Source organism: Pleuronectes platessa, chromosome 19, assembly GCF_947347685.1.
Source record: "Pleuronectes platessa chromosome 19, fPlePla1.1, whole genome shotgun sequence".
In the NCBI taxonomy this organism is placed as follows: domain Eukaryota; kingdom Metazoa; phylum Chordata; class Actinopteri; order Pleuronectiformes; family Pleuronectidae; genus Pleuronectes; species Pleuronectes platessa.
In genome coordinates this window covers 11661666-11680993 of record NC_070644.1, presented here as the reverse complement: position 1 = coordinate 11680993, position 19328 = coordinate 11661666, and the positions used below count along the sequence as shown (strand labels likewise).

Here is a 19328-nt window from a genome sequence, read left to right as displayed (position 1 = left end):
AGGGCAGATGGTTCCCCGGTGCATGCACAGTATATCAGCCCAGTGGAACATGTGTGGGGTGAGTGAATGTATCAGTGAGTAATGTGCTGGAAGTGCAGTGAGCATGGTCCAAGATCCAGGTTTTATCCTTAGGCACACCTGCACTGAACAATTTCAGCTTCTCTGCAGACACATGTGGGTCATACTTACATAGCTTACATGTCTAATATATGAACATATGTATAGAAACTTTCCAATCTCTATGTCTGGGTATGTATGGTAAAACAATGTTTTCTTACAATCCTAACAAAATGTCTTTCGTCGCACATGAAATGGATTTGAAGTCACTGGTTACTTCTTATTTACATATCTCATTTCCTCAATGTTTGTATTTGCCTTAGAAATCATTTCTTGATTGAAATGTCACTACTGAAGCCTCTTTCACGAGGAACCTTCACTCCCCCCTCCAGATACCTTTAAAAAAGTCACCGCGAGTTATTCTCACCCGCAAAACATGAGCACGTTGCTGGAGCTGGGGTCATCCTCGAGGGCCACGAGCTGCTGGAGACACAGCTGTTCGCAGCCTCCATTGAAGCCATCGGTGCAGTCGATGCCCATGGAGTAGTCATAGCAACCGGAGCCATCTTTCATTGGCCTCAGCCCCTCAGGACACTGCGAGGGTGAAAGAGAGACAAAGGCAGGAGGGGAGGTGGCGGGAGGCAGACGAGGAGAGGGGGCGAGGAGGAAGGCATAGATTAGGGGCAGAGAAGAAGAAGAGTCGGGCGCGGAGGTCAGCGTGTGCATTTTAATCAGGGTGAGGCGGCAAAAGAAGGACGGTGAGGTGGGGAAGATGAGGAGGGTGGGATGAGGAAGGAGGGATGGATTCAAACAAAGATGAACGCTATATGCCAATTCTACTGCTTGACTGAATGCATTGCCTTTGAGTTCAACAAGAATCGTGTTGGATATTCTCAGATTCTTTCATCCACCAGAACCTTGAAAAGACATCGAGAGGAATTCGACTTCTGATGATTTTACTGTAGTAAACAAATATCGCAACAGCTGAGACGCAGCAACAACCACACAATGTAAATCACATGTACCCTCCTCTGCACACACGCAAACACTGTGATGGGTCCAAATGTCTTCAGGCTCAACCAAAGTGTTTTTCTAATGAAACATCAGACATAATAATTAAGCATAAGTGCCGCAGCAGGTGCATTCTCTAACAAAGACCCCATTCATTGTACAGACCTAATATTCTGGTGTTTATGAGTTGGGATTCATTATCTAGCTTTCACAAACAGATGACACATCGTGAACTTTTTCTGCTGACTCAGCTTGTGTCGAGTAAATGTCGATGGGAACTGTAGGATTCTTCATATTTTTTAGGAGGTCTGGTTTTACTAATTAACCTGACTTAACTATTTTTGAAGCTACAGTTCAGAGTTACTCTTAAACTAATTCTGACAATTTAAACTGTTCTTCTCACAGATACGTGGAGTAAGGAGCGGGAGGGAAACAGTCCCGATTCTATCTATTCCAAGTCGGTGATCCATCAAACTCATTTTAAAGCTGCTGGTTTCAGGTAAAAAAAGGTACATTGCTTTTGCTTTAAAAACAAAAAGAACCACAGGGATTTTAAGGTGTAAAAGCCTGAACACTCAAATCAAATCTGTGCTCACAGTGTGCACTCAGACTGGCAGCGCTACCAAACATGTAATCAGAAAAAGACAGACAGCGAATGCCACCTTTCAAAATACGATCAAGGATTTTTAATTGAGACCAACGAGAGCAGCGAGTTTTCATCCGACTCATCTCCTGATTCCATGTCTTCATCCTTTGGTGTCAGTGTAATATATTGAGGACAAATATTCCAGTGGATCTCCAGATAAAGGGACGGGTTTGTTTGCCACGGCGTGAAGTTAATGCACAAGACGACCTTGTAGACTGGGAGGGAAATATTCATAACGAGGCTACACCGGGATTGCAGAGTGGTGATATACCCACATCAGCCAAAATGTTAAAACCAGTTACCCGTTTTAATGCCGCGGCCGAGCGGTTCCGTAGAAGCCATTACCCCCTTGCTCTGCAGTGCTATAACCAATTACAGCAGTTTACCACCATCCAGCTAAAGGCCTGAGTGTGGAACAAGTAGATCCGGACAATGTGTTCAAGCGTTAATGGTGCAGTTGTGTCCTAAATGAAGGGAAAAGGAAAGAGGGTCAGTTTGTTTTTCTGTAGAGAGACAAGCAGACCTTCACCCGGACTTCATCTTCTTGCCCTTTAACACGGTTTTGATTGTACGGGCTGAACAGTGTTCACATCCTCCTCTAACAACAGACAAATCTGACACATGCTTAATGTCAGAACATTTTGTTCTGACGCTGCCGGAGATCTGCAGGAAACAAATTGAGATTTTCCTCAATCAGAACTTTGAAACTTACAGGACTTAAAAGAAACTTCTTAAATTTGATAACTTTTTTAGTAACCAAGATTTTCGACCAAATAACTGTTTATAATTAATTTGACGACATCTGTCACCGAATGTTAACAACTTATCTAGAGCAGCTTCCTTATGTTCTCTACTTTTTTTTGTTTTTGTAGCATCTCATCAACAATAAAATATGAATCTGTTTGGGGAAGGAAACCACTGATAAATGTGAAAACTCCAACGCCTCGGATGCTCCCCAGAGCCTCAGCCGTTAACTCTGGTTATCATTTTCCGGCCTATTTTCCTAAAACATCAAGCTCAAGATTTTAATGCAGGAAACAGGGAACACACTGGAGAGAGAGAGAGAGAGAGAGAGAGAGCAGGAAAATGAGCTGATGACGTCCCTTAATCTTGTTAAATTATGTACTTTGACATTTGGAAGACACTCGCGCTCGTCGGCGCTATCAACATCCACCAGTGGGGACTGAACTCTGTGTTTCTAAGTATGAGACGTGTTTGGTCTTCTCTTAATGGAACGATCACGTTATCCCATCACAACCTCTCTCACCACACACACACACACACACAGACGCTGTAAGATCACGTGGGCTCGGCCCCCGTCGCAGAAATGTCAAGATTTTAGAAAACAAATGATGGATGGCATCCTTGATCTTCGAGGAGTAACGCTGCCAAACGCAGAGGAGGAAGAATGATAAATGTGCCGTAGCCATTACGCATTGTTCACACGTGTGTTTCGGACAAAAGCCCCCATATGTTCAACATCCACTGGAACAGCTCTCCAGTCTCAGATACAATGACTGTATCTCATGAATGTAATGCTAACCTCCTCACCAGAAAGAGATTGGGGCCATTCATCACGCCGAGGTGGAGGCGTGGGAAAAGCTGTCGGTAATTCAGAATTGTCATGCAGCACTCAGCCGGCTGAATGGAGGGACTTAAGGTTAGCCATTAGCGCGGCCCACCGGCTACTGGCTCGCTCTGTTCCGACAACTCTCCGAAGACACAAGGTGCTGAGGAGGGGGAGGATTTGCATTTCAGATAAATTAATTTCAGTCAGGGGCCCCCCCCTCCACCACGGCATCAAGCAGGGCCGAGAGATCTGCACCTACACGTGTTCAAGACACAAAACTTTACAATTTATAATTATCACTGCAATTAACTCCTTGTCAGCTGATCACTCATTGAAAACGAACACAAAAACAAACATTACACCAAAGTGTGGGTGTGTGTGTTTGTGCGCTCACGACATCAAATCACATATAATTAATAGCTTCTACTAAGAGATAAAACGTGACGGAGTGGGTATTTATTTACTTTACTATTTACTTTCTTTGTCTCTATTATATCTGAGGTACCCCTGAATATGCAGGTGACAAAACGCAGAGGGTCGACTTTACATATTCTGGGGGGGGGCTGCTACAAATGAGAACTTTATGACACCATTAAGAACCAGAGTGATGGTATTTCACTCTTTAAGCATACGTGAGGGATTAAAAGGACGAGGTAAGCGGGTTTGAAGTAATGAAATAAAAAAAATAAAAAAATGAAATACATCAAATGAAGCTGCACATAGATCTCCCTGCACATTAAAGGGTGCACATAGATCACCCCTAAAAATTAAAGCTCACACTTCTGAACGGATGCTGTTCGTTTTGCTAATAACCCATTAGTGCCCTCAGCTTTAATCAGGAAGTGAGCATAATGATGTATCGGGAGCTCCGTCCTGTAATAATCTTGTCAAGGTTAAGATGTTGGATGTTCATGTGATCGGCTGTTAAAAAATAATCAAGGATTTATATATTTTCACAACTGCAACAATGGAAAAATAACAGAACAAGTCTGGATATGATTTAAACAGCGAGGACTTTAGAAACAAAGATGATTCGGAAACCTTTCCCTTAATTCCTTTAATATTGTCTTAATGAAGACATCTGTGCTGAGACAAAAAACATCTCACATATAAAAAAAATCAAAAAAACAAACAGCCAAGCTCTAAATCACACTGACAGGCAAGGGGGTAAAAAAAAAAAAAAATCAAATACTCTAAAAGTATATTTGACAGCCTAATCTGGTTTAGAGGTGGCAGAGACGCGTACCCTGCAGCTCCATCGCTGTGTTCAAACGGGTTAAATTAGGCAACAGAGTTTTATTGCTGCGAGGGCAAAAACACAACTTGTGAGGGTGCAATCCAGTCCCCAGCTGTTTGTTCCTCATATTCCTGAGAATCTATATTTAATCCTCAGTCAGAAAAAACACACAGTCGCCACAGAGCTAATGGGGGATCGGCGTTGGCCAAAGGCAGAAACAGACTTTGCCATTTAAGACAGATTTAGTTTGTCCTTTTAGATTTTTCTATCCCCTTTATTTATTAATTGTGAAAATGGCTCCTCCATGGGAACATTCTGTATATGTCTTGTGTATATATGAATATGCACAAGAGACAAAGGGCCTTGTTTCCCACGGGCCTCGTGACTCTCTGGTGTAATACGGAGCCGTCGTCTTCACAGGGAGAATCCGCGTGTGTACTGTACGTGACCGGCTTAATCAGGGTGAGTCAGCTCGACGCTCTGGGGACCGACTTTGTTTACAGGCCAGTTTGTCTTTATTTGTCATCCTCCCTTCTTTTTTTCTTTCAGTGGCGACAACACGCCAGACGACAGCGAGAGTAAAGGAATCGCTTTGTCCCGCGACTCCACCAGACTCGTGCGGCGGCTCTCAGCTCAGGTTGAGCGCCCGAGGCTTTGAGAGCCGCTGTTCTTTGCTGCCTTTGATGACGGAGACAGCGGAGACACGGTCTGTTAGCGACAAGTGATCTTTGTTTACTTCGGGGGGGGGGGGGAATATTGAAAGATACAAACACTCGTAATAGAAACACTTTTAGATTCCGTTAAAGTTAACACGTTTACTAATTAACTAAAAGTTGGTGGATTTTTCTGGTTCTGCCTCGGAGGCAGAGATACAGGAAGCAAAGTTATATAAAAGACAGCTTCTTCAGACGTGTAAAATAGCAGTAAAGTGTAACTTACTGCGTTAAATGAGCACTATATGTTTTTGTTTATCGTGTAATCTGAAAATATTAACACTCCATCTACATAAATGTGATTATTAGAAGAGAAAGGAAATTCAAACAGAAATCTTTCAAACCTGTCCGTTGGAACAAAGCCTGTGAGATTCAATATTCTTTTTCAATCCACATGAGGTTTACTTTGTTCTGGGAAATGGACTCAAACGGATTCCAATTCAAAAAACGTATCTTGTCAAATATTTGATTCCTCACAGGGGAGTGTGCCCCCTGACATTAGACGTTAGTCATTTATAATACCACCCATTCAAAAGCTTTGTATAAACAGGGACATGTACTAATTAGATTATATTAATATACTGAGTACATCTACATTGACAATATAACAAATTGCTAATTTTGGCTATTTGCCTCGTCAGTCTTGTCACAACTGTTCTCCATTGTGCACTGATCTTATTCCTCACCCTGAGTGGAGCAGTGGGACGCAGATCCCAGTGGTAAATTCAATGACTCCCTTGATTCAGCATTTAACCAACAGTGTCGGACCGAACGGATGAAATAATTAACGCATTTTGCTTTAAAACCATAAAGCATTGAAATGCAGTGGTGATGACGGTGCTGTGCTGTGCAGCGGGGCAGGGGGAGCCGCGATGCTGGGGATACTGTGGGGATGAGCAGCGGACAGTGGGTACAGTGGGATTAGGGCGGATGAACAAAACTTTGGTTTGGGCGGAGTTGCCATTTTTTTCTCCCTCCTGACTCTTTATGCAAACCAGAGGCAACCAGGCAGAAACCTGGCTCCGTGCTGACAACTCATCATTTACTTCCTGACTTTCGGAGTTTGCCGCACATTTTAATAAACTCGTGCAAACAGGGACGGCACCACGCAAGCTCCAAAACAATTAGATGGGAGGCAACAATATCAGTCTTCGAGCCATCTGAATCTGACAGGCCAAAATTAAACTTCCGGGTGGGGTCTGAAATTTAAAAATACATATTTTGCCAAGACAGCTTCCAAACAACTTTACCAGATCCCAACAGGGACATCAAGAGATGAAAGATATGCTACTAATATCCTGCCATCTGCTCAGCCTCTCAGTGCTTCCATTAGGAAGACAGATACTGTAGCTGGATACAACAATGTGCCATAAAGAAAGAAGAAAAAACAAACATTCCACCATTCTCCAAAAGCACAGCACCCACAACATGCTGCAGTTGTCAAACTTAAACTTTAGAAAAATGGCAAGCGGCCAGGGAAAGCCATGTTTACAGAGTCCTGAGCTTCACCAAGCAGCCCCGGGAGAGTTCACAGAGTGCATCAGTGTTTCCCCTTTCACAAACAGACGCAGCGCATGACATGGTCCATTGAGCACAGGTTCAGCTAGAATGCGACACCGCCGGCTAAAGGCGAGATCGTTGCCGTTCACGCGGCACGGATCTGCCAAAAAAGTTTCCTGCTCCCGGCCGCACTAACAGGACGGTTAATACTAATCAGAAGAGGCAAATCCAATGTTTTTGTTTATATAGTTTGCATTCAATACCAATACAATAAAAGCATTTATATTATTGAAACCATAACCACAGATGTTCTCTTACAATAAGGAAGTTCCATTTGAACAAAACCACCATCTATTTCGGAAGGAAACAAATACTTTCGGGGCCTAAATCTAAATAAACCATGAATATTTATTATTGTTCCCATATTTTTGATATTATAGAATATCCAGCTCATGTTCAGGTATATATGGGGGCAAATTATCCATATGACCGTTAAGTTTGGAGGGTTTCAGTGTTCCACATGTTAAAAATGTAATTGATTCTGGGAAAAATATTATTAAGAACACCTTGGTGGAGTGGTGAGCACCGTCAAATCCCACCTCTTAGTGTGGAGTTTGCATGTTCTGTGTGTCTGGGTGGGCTTTCTCGAGCTTCCTCCCAGAACACAGGGGGGTTAGGTTCACTGGAGACTCTATAGGTAAACAGGTATGGATGTGAATGTGAATGGCCGCTTGTCTCTATGTTAGCCCAGGCACTCTCACCAGGGAAATGAGTGTGATGGAAGTTCTCTGGAAGCTGGTGAACGCAGAACTCAGGCAGCAGCTCATGTCTTACGCAGAAGGGTTTAATGCAGGCTGGATGTACCTCAGAGACCCGGGATGAAACAACAGCAACGTTAACAGAGTAACATGAGCTGTTGTCACCCCCGAGTCGGAAGACGTCTTCCTCAGCGTCCCGATTTATCTCCCTCACATTGCGTCACCCGTTCCAACGGCACATCAACGAAAGGCTGTGAGTTGCTGTGACTCTCTATTTTATGTGTTTGCATCTTAGTGGATAGTTAAAGTATGCAATCCTAAATCATGTTGCGTCCTTACGTCTTGTCTCTGATGTAATGCAGAAGAGCTGGTGCCTCTCTCTCTGTGGTATTTGAATTAGGTATTAAAGTCACTCAACGTAGACACCACAATGTACTGCTGGTTGACCTTTTACCTAGAGCCTGACCTTGGGCACCGCGATCTGTGTTGGATGAGACAGGCTCCATTCTCTTAATGTTACGGTGCAGATATAATGTGTGAAGTTAGTCAACAATTCCTTTATAGTGAAATTGGCTCCAGTGTCCTTGTGTGACTCCCGAAGGATAAGTGGCTAAGCTAATGGATGGATGGATGAATAGAAAAACAGCCACTTAATTATCAATAAGACAATTCTACGACGCTTTAATCTGAATTTTCAAACTCCCACATGAGGTTTAAAGTTGGAACTGTGCATTTATCCTGTATATGGTTCATTCTGGGACACGGGTGTCGTCTCAGGACGGAGTGAAGACATCATTGCTTTCGGTTTCCTCTCTCGCAATTGAATCATAATAATAATTGTGCGGAGACATTCCCTGTAATCACCATCTTTTTCACACGCGGGGGAGGGAGGTTGACTGTGATCATGGCTACAACGTAAACAGCATAAGGATGTAAAGTATTGCACAGGACATCTGTGAAATACTGTACAATATAAACCGTACACTGTGTGATGAGCCAAGTGGCGAAAAAGGAACGCGGCAGCACAAAAAAAAAAAAACGCTACCTGTCTAAATTTGCTAACCTGCGCTTACAACAGCTGCTGTTATAAGCCGAGGTTGCCGAGCACCAGAATAAACAATCTGTCATCGTCTCTCCACCTCGGCAGCAGCGGTGAGGGGAACGCGGCCGAAAAAAAAAAGATGTAATGCAGCGTCTCCAACATTTCAACACCGGCTCTGACTGGAATATAATTAATTGCAAATGCATGTTAACTGTCTTAAGAGCAGCAGACAGCCTCGGGGGGGACTGACTCCGACAAAGGCTTCTTTTTTTTTAAGCCCTCCGGTGTGGCATGTCAGCGCTCTGTGTACGCACCCCCTCTGTTACCGGGCGGTTAAAATAACATCAATCCAAAGGAGTCAGAGCGGGAAAAATAATACGACTGTGTCTACGATCCTCTGGGTTCATCTCTGAGCACCACGGGGCTTTGTCAGTATTTTTGTCTGTGTATTAATCAGCCGCACACGGAGCCATAAGACTGTTCCGAATCATCCCAGATTAATATTTCATGATACATTTATACGTTATGGAAGTGTGAGTTGATGCTAAATGTTTCCAGGCTGGCTACAGCCGCTTAAGTGAGGTCCGGAGGAAAGAGGAGCTCGAACGAGGCAGAGGACATTAATATGTATGCATTATCTCTACTTTACATTTTCTTTGCGTTATTAAAAGTGGTTATTCCTGACAGGTCTTTAATATGGGTCCACATGCATGCTGACGGCTGGCTGTGTGAACTGTCCTCTCGTCAGAACTCATATGCATGTGTGCGTCAGTCAGTTAATGACTCGGTGTGATGCATTCAGGGACGCGGGGCAGTTTCTGACAAACAATCCACAGCCTCATTAGCATGTACCCATTCATATTTCAAACATGATCCTTCTACTGTCCACCACCTCCAACCGATGATTCTGATAATAATTTAATAATATTGTATTATCATACTCAGAGAAGCAACTAGTTGAATGCGCTCTCCAGTCCTGTATAGGTGCAAATCAAACCATTGTGCAAATGCATAAAACATTAGTGTGACCACCCTTATTACTGTTACAGTAAATAAATGCATATAAACTGTACAAAAATATGCATAATGTATATAAGCTATCATGAGACATTTAGACTAACACAGTACATTTTTCATTTTCAGGCTTTCTGCAGGTTTCAATATGTTGAATATAAGACATTTTTAAGACCATAATAAATACAATTTAAGACCTATGACAAGCATGAGGGATATGAATGAATATCTAAGTCCCAGTGTTACTTGCACACCCGCATAATTAAAGGTGAAGATAAGGTGAAGTGGCTGGGTGTAGAATAATACAGGCAGAGAGAAAGTATCCAGAGTCTTTCCTACAGTCAAGAGAACTGCGATACATTCCATACAAGGTATTTCTTGTACTATTGGCCGTGTTTGTAGATTTATATTAGTATCTTTGAGAAAGAACTACAACACACAGAGATATTACAAACTGTGTATACTGCCAAAACATTGATCTTAAAAAAGTAAGCATGCCATAAGTAGTGTTTAATGAAAATGTCAAATTATACATTAGTATACTTTTTTTTCACACTTTTTAAAACCCTGTGGAAACCATTACTTTATGATGGTAGCACATCAATTCGGTCAAGTATGCCAACATGTATGTGATTCCAATTATCAATACACATTATATACTTATATAAATATTGCATTGAAAAAATTGTTGAGGAAGTCTGATAGTGTCCTGTGTAAATGTAACTAAATATGAGAAGTCAATATTCCTTTAGAACTATTCAAATGTTAGGACATAAATGAGTTATTAGTTGCAGGTAGTGCAGCATCATTTATTTGTGAATCTAGGGAAAGATTGACACGGTGCACCTTCGCTTATTAGCCATTTTTTAATAATCCATATCGCAGGTGCAGAGGGCCATCAAGCAAATGCAGAGACGGAGGGTTATTAGAACATTTTATCATGTTATCTGTACCAGTGTGATGGATATTATTCAAAATGTCACGCTGCTCGAGGCAAGAGTCAATTACCACTACATAAATCTAAAAACCTAAAATATGAAGAACGGCCAAGAGCTACCGAGTATGTGAACGGTGGAAATTGTCTGGGCTCTGACAAATGACGGGGAAGATGGTTCAGGTTTATTAATATTGAGGTTCGTCATGGTAACACAGTGGGTGGCAAAATCGTGGAGGATGAATTTGCAGAGGGCAAAGTCAGAATAACTTGACCCGTGGAGACGCAAGTATAAAAAAGGTCTTGCTGAACACATTGCATGCATAATGGATGTATTTAGCTTCTCCTACAAGGGGCCCTGTCCATCGGTAATGGTACACATTACACCTAAATGGCAGTGTCACAAAGAATGTCATTTGTGATCAGTGCCATGCAAAATTACCGACTCTGTAATAACAGTGTGTCATAAGTGTGGGGAGAGGTTTTCATGAATACTGGTAATAAAATGTTTGGTAGAAGAGTTAAAAACCGAAGAAGAAGAAGAAGAGAGGAAGATCGGAAAAACCCTCGGATGGCGGTTTGTCTTTGGTCGAGACAAACAGTGGAAAGACCGGTCGATTTATAGCCCCGTCCAAGATCTTAATGACTCTGCGAACCATCCTCCAGCAATTGAGATGGCTCATCAATTTAATTACTTTACGACACGGGCCCGCCTCACGCTGTCAAAAAACCTGGCATCACAAGTTTCTGGTCACCCTGCACTTGTAAATATGCCAGGCAACTATATTTCACACTGTTTCTTTACAAAGTTACATCTAGTTTATCAAATCAAAGAGGACAGCTCCATCATTCATGTGTTAAATGTGTGTTTTCTAAGCATGACAGTCGCAGGTAAATGTGACAACGCAGCATATCAGCGATGTTGGTATTAGCAAACCTTCCATTTGGTTGTTCTCATTGGCAAATGTTCTCAAACTCATTAACGTTGACTGTATGTACAGATTAGAAAAGTGAAGCCACAGCATCTCAATCGCCACCTGGTGGTTGGCTCCAGTATAGGTCATAAATCCACCCTCCTTCATGTAAGTGGAGGGGACATGAGAGGCCAAAGTACACGTCAAAAAGCAACTTCTGTGTTTTCCTTTAGTTTCGAATGGGTACGATGTTACATTAGTTAACGGCGCATCTATTGCTCTTCTGTCTGTCCTGGGAGAGGGATCCCTCACATGTGGCTCTCTCTGAGGTTTTTAAGGTTAAGGACAGTGAGACAGAAGATGTTACACCTTGTTAAGCCCTGTGAGACAAATTGTGATTTGTGAACACGGGCTCTACTAGTCCAATTTGATTTGATTTGACATGTAACTCAACCAGACTAAAGCGGACAGCCTTAAAAAAAAGGTTTAGCTTGTGCACAATCAACAACAGTGCACGGACTACAACAGTGCGAGGCCCCACGATGCCCATATGAACACAAAGTGCATGACACTAAACCACAGTAATTATGGCTGCAAGCGGCACATAAAATATTATGGATTGGTTGGAAACATCACAAAAGCCAAGATAGGGTACAGCAGATGGCATGAAAATTTAATGAGCAGCGATCATCTTGGGAGAAGAAACCCTGCCCCCCCCCCAAAAAAAAACATAAAAGTGGTGATTATGCAAATTATTATTTTTAATGTAGCTCATATATCACGTCCATACACTTCAAGCACTGGTCATTATTTCCACAACTTAACTTGAATAGTTTAACTTGGTATTTTCTATTTAAGCATTTATTTTCTAACCTGATTCCATGAATTTCCCAATGTTTCCCACACGTATGAGAAATCCGTGGATTCCCAGTCTGGAGTAAAACAGACAGACCATAACAAGCTCGACCGCTAGCGGGACCACGGCAGCACATCTGTGGCTCGGGTGCGTGTCCAGCCGGACCGATGGCCCGACTCCAGCGTTCCCAGTGTGGTCCCGCTGTCCCTCAGACAATGTGCTGTCAACACCCACTAGCTAGTTAGCCGCAGCTCAACACTTGTTCAGTTGACAGCAACAGTGAGTGGAACAACCGGGCCTGTTATCAGCAGGTCTGTCCACGACAAGCACATCTCTCACTAAGTCACACACACACACAGGAACCCCATCACCCCACACAATGGCAATGTAATGACTGTACAATGACATTATACTGTCACGTTAAACCACAATATGTTTTTACAAGCCCGGTTTAACTGTCAAACGGGAATTATGTTTTATCAAATATTTTAAAAATACTGCACAACCACTTGTGTGGCAACTTGCTGGTGTCACCTGGAAACAAAACCAGAACACTTACCATGCACCCGGATGAGTCCAGCTGTCGGTCAGAGATGCACTTGAAGTTCTTCTTGCAGCCACCGTTCTCCCTGGAGCAGTCCCGCACGGGCCCGAAAGACGCCAGCAGGTCGTCGACTGTCTCAAAGTAAGTGGACATCATAGCCTCCTCCCTGAAAAGGTGCAGGAGAGAAAAGGTTAGAAACATGAAATCTACAGAAATAGGAACCTGGTGGTACAAGTGCCGACAAGTGGAAATGTGTGTTTGAGCAGCGGAACACAATCCCAGTGTCTCACAACCTTTTTCTGTTTCTGGTGCAATTGAAAAGCTCTTCGTGCTTGTGGGTAATGCAAGAAATGAGTGGATTTTAATGGCTTTCACCTTTCCACCAGCAATGAATGACTATACCTGTAAAGTATAGTCTAATGAGTAACAAACAGGGACACATTTTAAAGAGCAGTTTATTGTTATTGAATACAGTTTTTATTTTATTTTTGTGACAAGGCAAGTTTTGCTCTGTGTGCCTCAGCTGTATTTTCTGACAGGCAGCGTGGAAGCAGATGTCAATAAACCTTTAAAAAAAAAGAAGCATAACCCTGATGCACCCTGGGGCTTATGTGTTGTGCTGCGACAGGCTCCGGAGAATGGAGTGATGCATGTAGGAGTTCGTATCAGTTCATGGGAGGTCATGCCTGTGACTAATGGCAGCTTTGGCATTAATTGGACATGTCTGTTGATGGAGGGCCTACAGGGAATCAGCAATCTCCATCCATTAACCCTCAACATCGAATCCAAGGCCAAACGTTGAAGGAGAGAGCGGCAAGACCACACATGACAAAGACACAATCATACAAACTCAATGATGAACTTATATTTTTTGCTCTGCACATTTCATGTATACATCTTATTAAGATATTGACATTATTTTAAGATGCATACAGTGCAACATGGCAAAGTATTGTATTAGATTTGCATGATAATGTAATTTATTTAACTTACACCGAATTTTAATTTATACAGGAATTAGGGTTAGGGCTGCATTATGTCAATGAGTGTCCTCACAACTATAGAGGGCCGTGCGTGTGTGTCTGTGTCACTCTGCCACCTCAGAGGCTTCACTGTTCACTCCAAACAAAGGAGAAATCTGCCATTTCCGAAAGCTGGATTTCCTTGCTTATTTTTCAACCGGGGAAATGTCAGTTTGACCAATCGTGTACAGCTCAGACGCTGTGTGCACTCCGGCATTGCTCAGACATGCCCGTACACTCGGCACTCGGCTGCCTGCTGTCAGAGCGAACGGAAGGGGGAAAGCAACCCCTGCGTTTCTCTTTGCAGAGGAATCAAAAGAGATGTCTCTTGCGATGGGACCACGGGGACCACAGTGTGTTGTGAGGGTGACTTGACTCTGCAAACAGCAACACAATCTCCAATGATGGGAAGACAGATGCCCCGCTGAGCAAAGGGGGGGTTTTGTTGCATCGGGACTATTTGTGTGTCCTCGTCTCTGTGTACCCGGATGCTTGTGGAAATCTCATTTCAAAGGCGACACTGAAAACGGGGGGGGGGAACCAAACCAATACTATACATATTGATGTTGCTGCTGTTGATTTGATTAAAATGTCCTTGTGCAACGTTTCCCCATTTGCTCCCTGTCCGTTTTAGAATAGATTTTACTGATTACTTTCAAGGCCCCAAGCGACATTACAGAATTGTTGACTTCCTATGTTTCTGTACGCAGCCTTAAGATCCTCAGGTAGAGCCCTGATGGCTGTATTGAAGTCGAGGTTGAAAAGGTGACAGTGGTTTTCGCCATCAGGACGGCCCACCAGAGGAGATAAGGGGCACACACTCAATGAATTGTTTTAAATCACTTCTTTAAACCAATTTTTATGGAATGGCTTTCTCGTGATGTCGTGTTTTTTTTAGACGGATTTTAAGTTTAGTTTTTCTTTCACCTGTTATTTCAGTTGTTCATTTATTTGTATCGTCCTATTAGTACTTCTATTTTCAAGTTTTAATGTGACAAAGCATAATTTTCATAAATTTAATTTGAATACTCCATGTAACATTGCATCCTTCTAATAGTCATTTCCCTTATATTTACTTCTCTATTCATCTATATTGACTCTATTGTCTAAAAGTTGCTTTGTAAATAAAGTGTATTGTTATGATCATTTAACTTACATGTAAACTAGAACAGAGCAATTTGTCCTGCAAAGTTTGTTTCAATGAGCAAAGATGGCAAAGTGAACTCTTATTGACTCAGTATTCAATGTGAAATAGTTATGTGGATAAAAACTGTGTACCGTGACCTTGTCATTGGGCTGAAGGCAAAGATGAAAGAAGAAGCATTAAAATTCATCAAAAAGGTAGGAATGCTACGTGCACAGCATTGATGAAAAAAAGTAAGAAAACTGCTCTTAATAATACGAGCAGGGATGCATTGAGGGTAGATGTGGGCAGACATCTATCTACCTTTTCAATTACAAAACACAATTCACACACTTGTCTTCTTTTTCAAAACGTACGTCCGTGTGTGATCGGCATTTGGAATGCGGCCCGCGACACCTCACGGGTCCTCACAGCGAGGGATTCTTCGTATTAAGCGGTTGGTTCTCATGTGAGATTTATGGAGCATCAGGGTGTAATTGGCAGGTCTTTCTTGTGTGAGCGGTGAAGTATTACGACTCGCTGACAGCCCATCGGGACGGTCCCCCTTTGTGAATAAAAAAAAAAAAAAAAATCAAACCTTTCCTGGCACTTTGCTGTCTTGATAGCAAATCACTGTCACACACTCTGAATATAAAAAAGATAAGATGTCCACCTAGAAGCCACACAAGCAACCGATCAGTCTGGACTTTCATTTATCGAGTTTCTGTTTTATTTCTTTTTTTCCTAGTAATCACGAGGTAGTCCTCTAGTTCATTCTCTGCGTTCCTGATGGTCAACCGTGACTGTTGTTCATTTGATTTGAGCTTTAATTCGTTTGTGGACATTAATTAACTCGACGGGAAAAAACTGCAAATTCTACATAGTTTGAGTGTGATGAGGCTATGGGACTGGAGAATGTGATTAAAGACACACACTTTTAAGATAATTACAATGTCACCTTCAGTTTGGAGCAGATTAACAAATATTCTGTGGAGCCTAATAGACACGAGTGATGTGGTGATGGCAGAGTAGTATTCAGTACAAACATCAAACCCTAATGCTCACTGCACTAACACAAATTCTCAATTTCTCTCTGCTACTATATTAAAATGTACTGCTTTGTTGGCCACATGAGTAACTGTTATGCAGTTAAGCAATTTGGGGGATGTCTGCTTTTCTTGAGGCCAAATATGCAGCAATGATAAATAGAGGGGTGGATATTAACCTCTTAGTTAAAGGCCTTTATAGTCGTGGGGGGATAATCTCACATTCATGTATATGATTATATGTATGTAGACTTCTAGGGCAGACACAGAATATGGTATGTGCAGTAAAATATCTCAATAAATGACATGATAACTGCTGAATTCCCCTATTTTTACTTTGATATGAAGAAAAAACATTATTGCAGCAGCTACTACCAATCACACAAAAGTTCAATCTTTAACCAAACTTAATGTTTTTTTGTAAATTTCCCATTACTGGTCATACTACAGTGTCATAATCATACATGCTGAATTTGCAAAAAAAAACAAAGGGATTAGCATAAAATTACATCTCTGGGGTATATATGTCTAATTGGCTGCTGCTCTTACCACCTCGGTGGTTCAGGTTCATGCCTAATGGGAATTAGACCTGGAGATAATGATGTGCCACATGGTCAACAATCTGCTGTACATCAGAGATCATAGACCAGTGAAGCCAGAAAGCCGACATGACGCAGCTACAATGGAAATTCTGCCTGTCACCTCCTCGGCTGTAACTCTATGAATATCAAAAACCAGGAGAGAGAACAGGTTTCGCTCTGGACACAAACGGCTCACAACAGGTGTCCTAGCACCTGATACAACCAGATCACATTCCACACGATTCCTAACACAAAGCTACCTTTACCCAGAAAAATAAAAATAATCTGTGGACTCGAAGAAAGCTTATGTAAGTAGCTGCTTGATGATCTGCTTGGAGCAAGCAATAAGCTGGTACAGTGTTCCAGAGCCAAGGATCCTGCAAGTCTAAAGGCAGAGAGCAGTGCAATTCTTCTTGGGCAAAGGCCGGGGATGGAACAGATTCAATCATTCTGGACCTTAATGAAAACTGTCCTTTAGAATATGAAATGTAATCTCTCTTTGGGGAAGGTGCCTGATTTGGTGCGTGAAGTCGAGAGGTACCAACAAAATGCAGTTGGGCTCAACTCTATGCACAGCTTTGGCTCTGGAACAAAACTCCTTCATTGACGGTGGACTCCTACTCAGGGATTGCACAAGGGGAGACGTGCCAGTCGGCTGTGGGACTGGTGACAAATCACCAGCCTGCTGCTCCTGCACAGTTGGACTTTCTCCCTGTGGATTAGAGGGTCACCGTCATGTGGCTGCGTAACGCAGAGGGAAAAACTATTACTGTTGTTGGAGCATATGAGCTCATTTTTTGTTGCTACACTACAACGGCTGCTGAGATGCACCGAACATCCCAAAGCGACAAAAATGATATGCCTGACTTTATCAAAGGGGTGGAGTGTGAATGCATCTTAGAAATTTGAAACTTATTTATGTTTTGAGGATCAAAACCCTTATTTCACATCCTGTTCCATTTTAGGAGACATGCTTTTTTAAAGAAAACAATCAAAAGTGTTGGGAATCGTATGGAAAACTAAACCCTCTTGCTAATTTGGCTAGTGACATCTAAAGGGTTTCTTCATATGGTTTTCTGACAATGTGTTGTGGCAGCGACTGTTTTCTGTGTTTATGGGGATGATGTCCATAGTATGTGTTTTATACAACTGCTCCCCATTCACAACAAGTACTCCCTGAATGTCACACTCTAAGCCACACTTGCTTTCAGAGGGCATCCTGCTTTAAGGGCTAGGATATTACTAAACCTATAACATGCTGGGCGCACTCTCCACACTCTGCCGTGACCGTGGAGCATCAGTGTGGCCATTGAAAGATACTTTAACAGGAGACCAATGTTTGTTTCGGATATAAAAATGTGTAATCACCTTTTCTTTCTTTAATCCATTAGCATTCCCCAACATTAACTGAATGTTTAGTATATTGAATATCTTCAAACCATAGATATATTATAATCGCAAATAACAGTTTTTGCCTAAAGTTAACTTCAATTTAAATGAGTGTTGCGAGTATTGCACTCACATCAAAAATGACAGAGAAAATAAAGTTTCTTCCCTGTCTTTATCTCCACGTCATAGTCTTATTCTTTTTATTGAGCAACTGCATTTTCTCTCTCCATTAGACAGGTAACACGCAGCGCTCTGGCACTTAGAGCATTGACAAATGTCTCCTCAGGCGAGGGGGAAATTGAGGGTTGCGAAGGTGGGGCGGAGAAAAAATAATGGTTTGCCTCGGCCATGACGTGCATGCTAACTGCCGCTCCTTCCGGATGCGGGGAAATAGTGTATAAAAGAAAGAAAACTATCAGTAAGGATATTGGAAATTTCCTCACAAAGTTGTGCAATATATTGAATCATGACAAAGGGTCTGGAAGGAAAGTTTTCTTCTCACTCTTTAATTACTGGGAGCCTGGAAACTGATCCGTGATGCAGTACGGAGGAGTGAAGCGATCCATACCACGCATCGCTCTACAAAATCATTAAAACAATACGTTTGGTTACCAAAACCCACACGGACTCAAAAGCTGATCGCGGTTCTATTCCAAATCATTAGCTAATCAAGATCATCTCTTCTGGCACCGCAGCTCTGTTGCTTGACCTAGAAGCACATCGGTTGCATCTAAACACTGACTAATGTACTTGTTATTAATCTCCCTCTCTGCCTCTTGCTTCTCCAAATGATGAATGACCAGGCAGTGCTGCCCAAAGTTAGAGCCGTGCTCCGGCGTGATTACAGAGCCTGTTATTGGTCTGCCCCTGCACTTGATTAATGCCCTTGTTCCAGCTCCCCACAAATATGCTGACTCTCATCAAGCACTTTCGTCATTGGATAAAGTGCATTTTCTTCAAGCCCCGCTGTGATCGCGGAAGGGGAAATCTCGCGGTCTGAACCTAAGTGATAAAATAAAGATTGATGGATCAATTCTTCGGTTTGATTGCGGAGATATAAAACATTTTTTGATGGAGATGTGGAGGAAGGGGAAGCGGATTTACGCACTTTAATCCTTCCTGGTGTCTCCCGCTGGCCAGTTGCATCAGCGTATCGGCAATGGCGCAGTTCGATGGTTCACTTGGTCACGGCGAGTGTGGTCGTAAATCACCGCAGCGAGGTGACACCAGTTACTCCGGGTTATTAACAGTTATTGACCAACACGCCGGTCAGAGAGCACAGCTTAGTGCGTCCGAATCGTTGTGTATCCGGATGTTTATGAGGTGTTGGCGACACATTGGCTTTGGGTCAACAATAATAAGTGGAAATGC

The 19328-nt window shown here is 42.4% G+C and overlaps 1 protein-coding gene across 1 annotated transcript in view; it reads right to left on the bottom strand.

Moving 5' to 3' along the window:
• The window catches only part of LOC128424966 (astrotactin-2-like), a 245322-nt gene that overhangs the window by 83021 nt on the left and 142973 nt on the right, over positions 1-19328 (bottom strand). Inside the window, 2 exon segments of the mRNA XM_053411420.1 lie at positions 485-651; positions 12812-12962. Of these exon segments, the coding sequence (XP_053267395.1) occupies positions 485-651; positions 12812-12962 (318 nt within the window).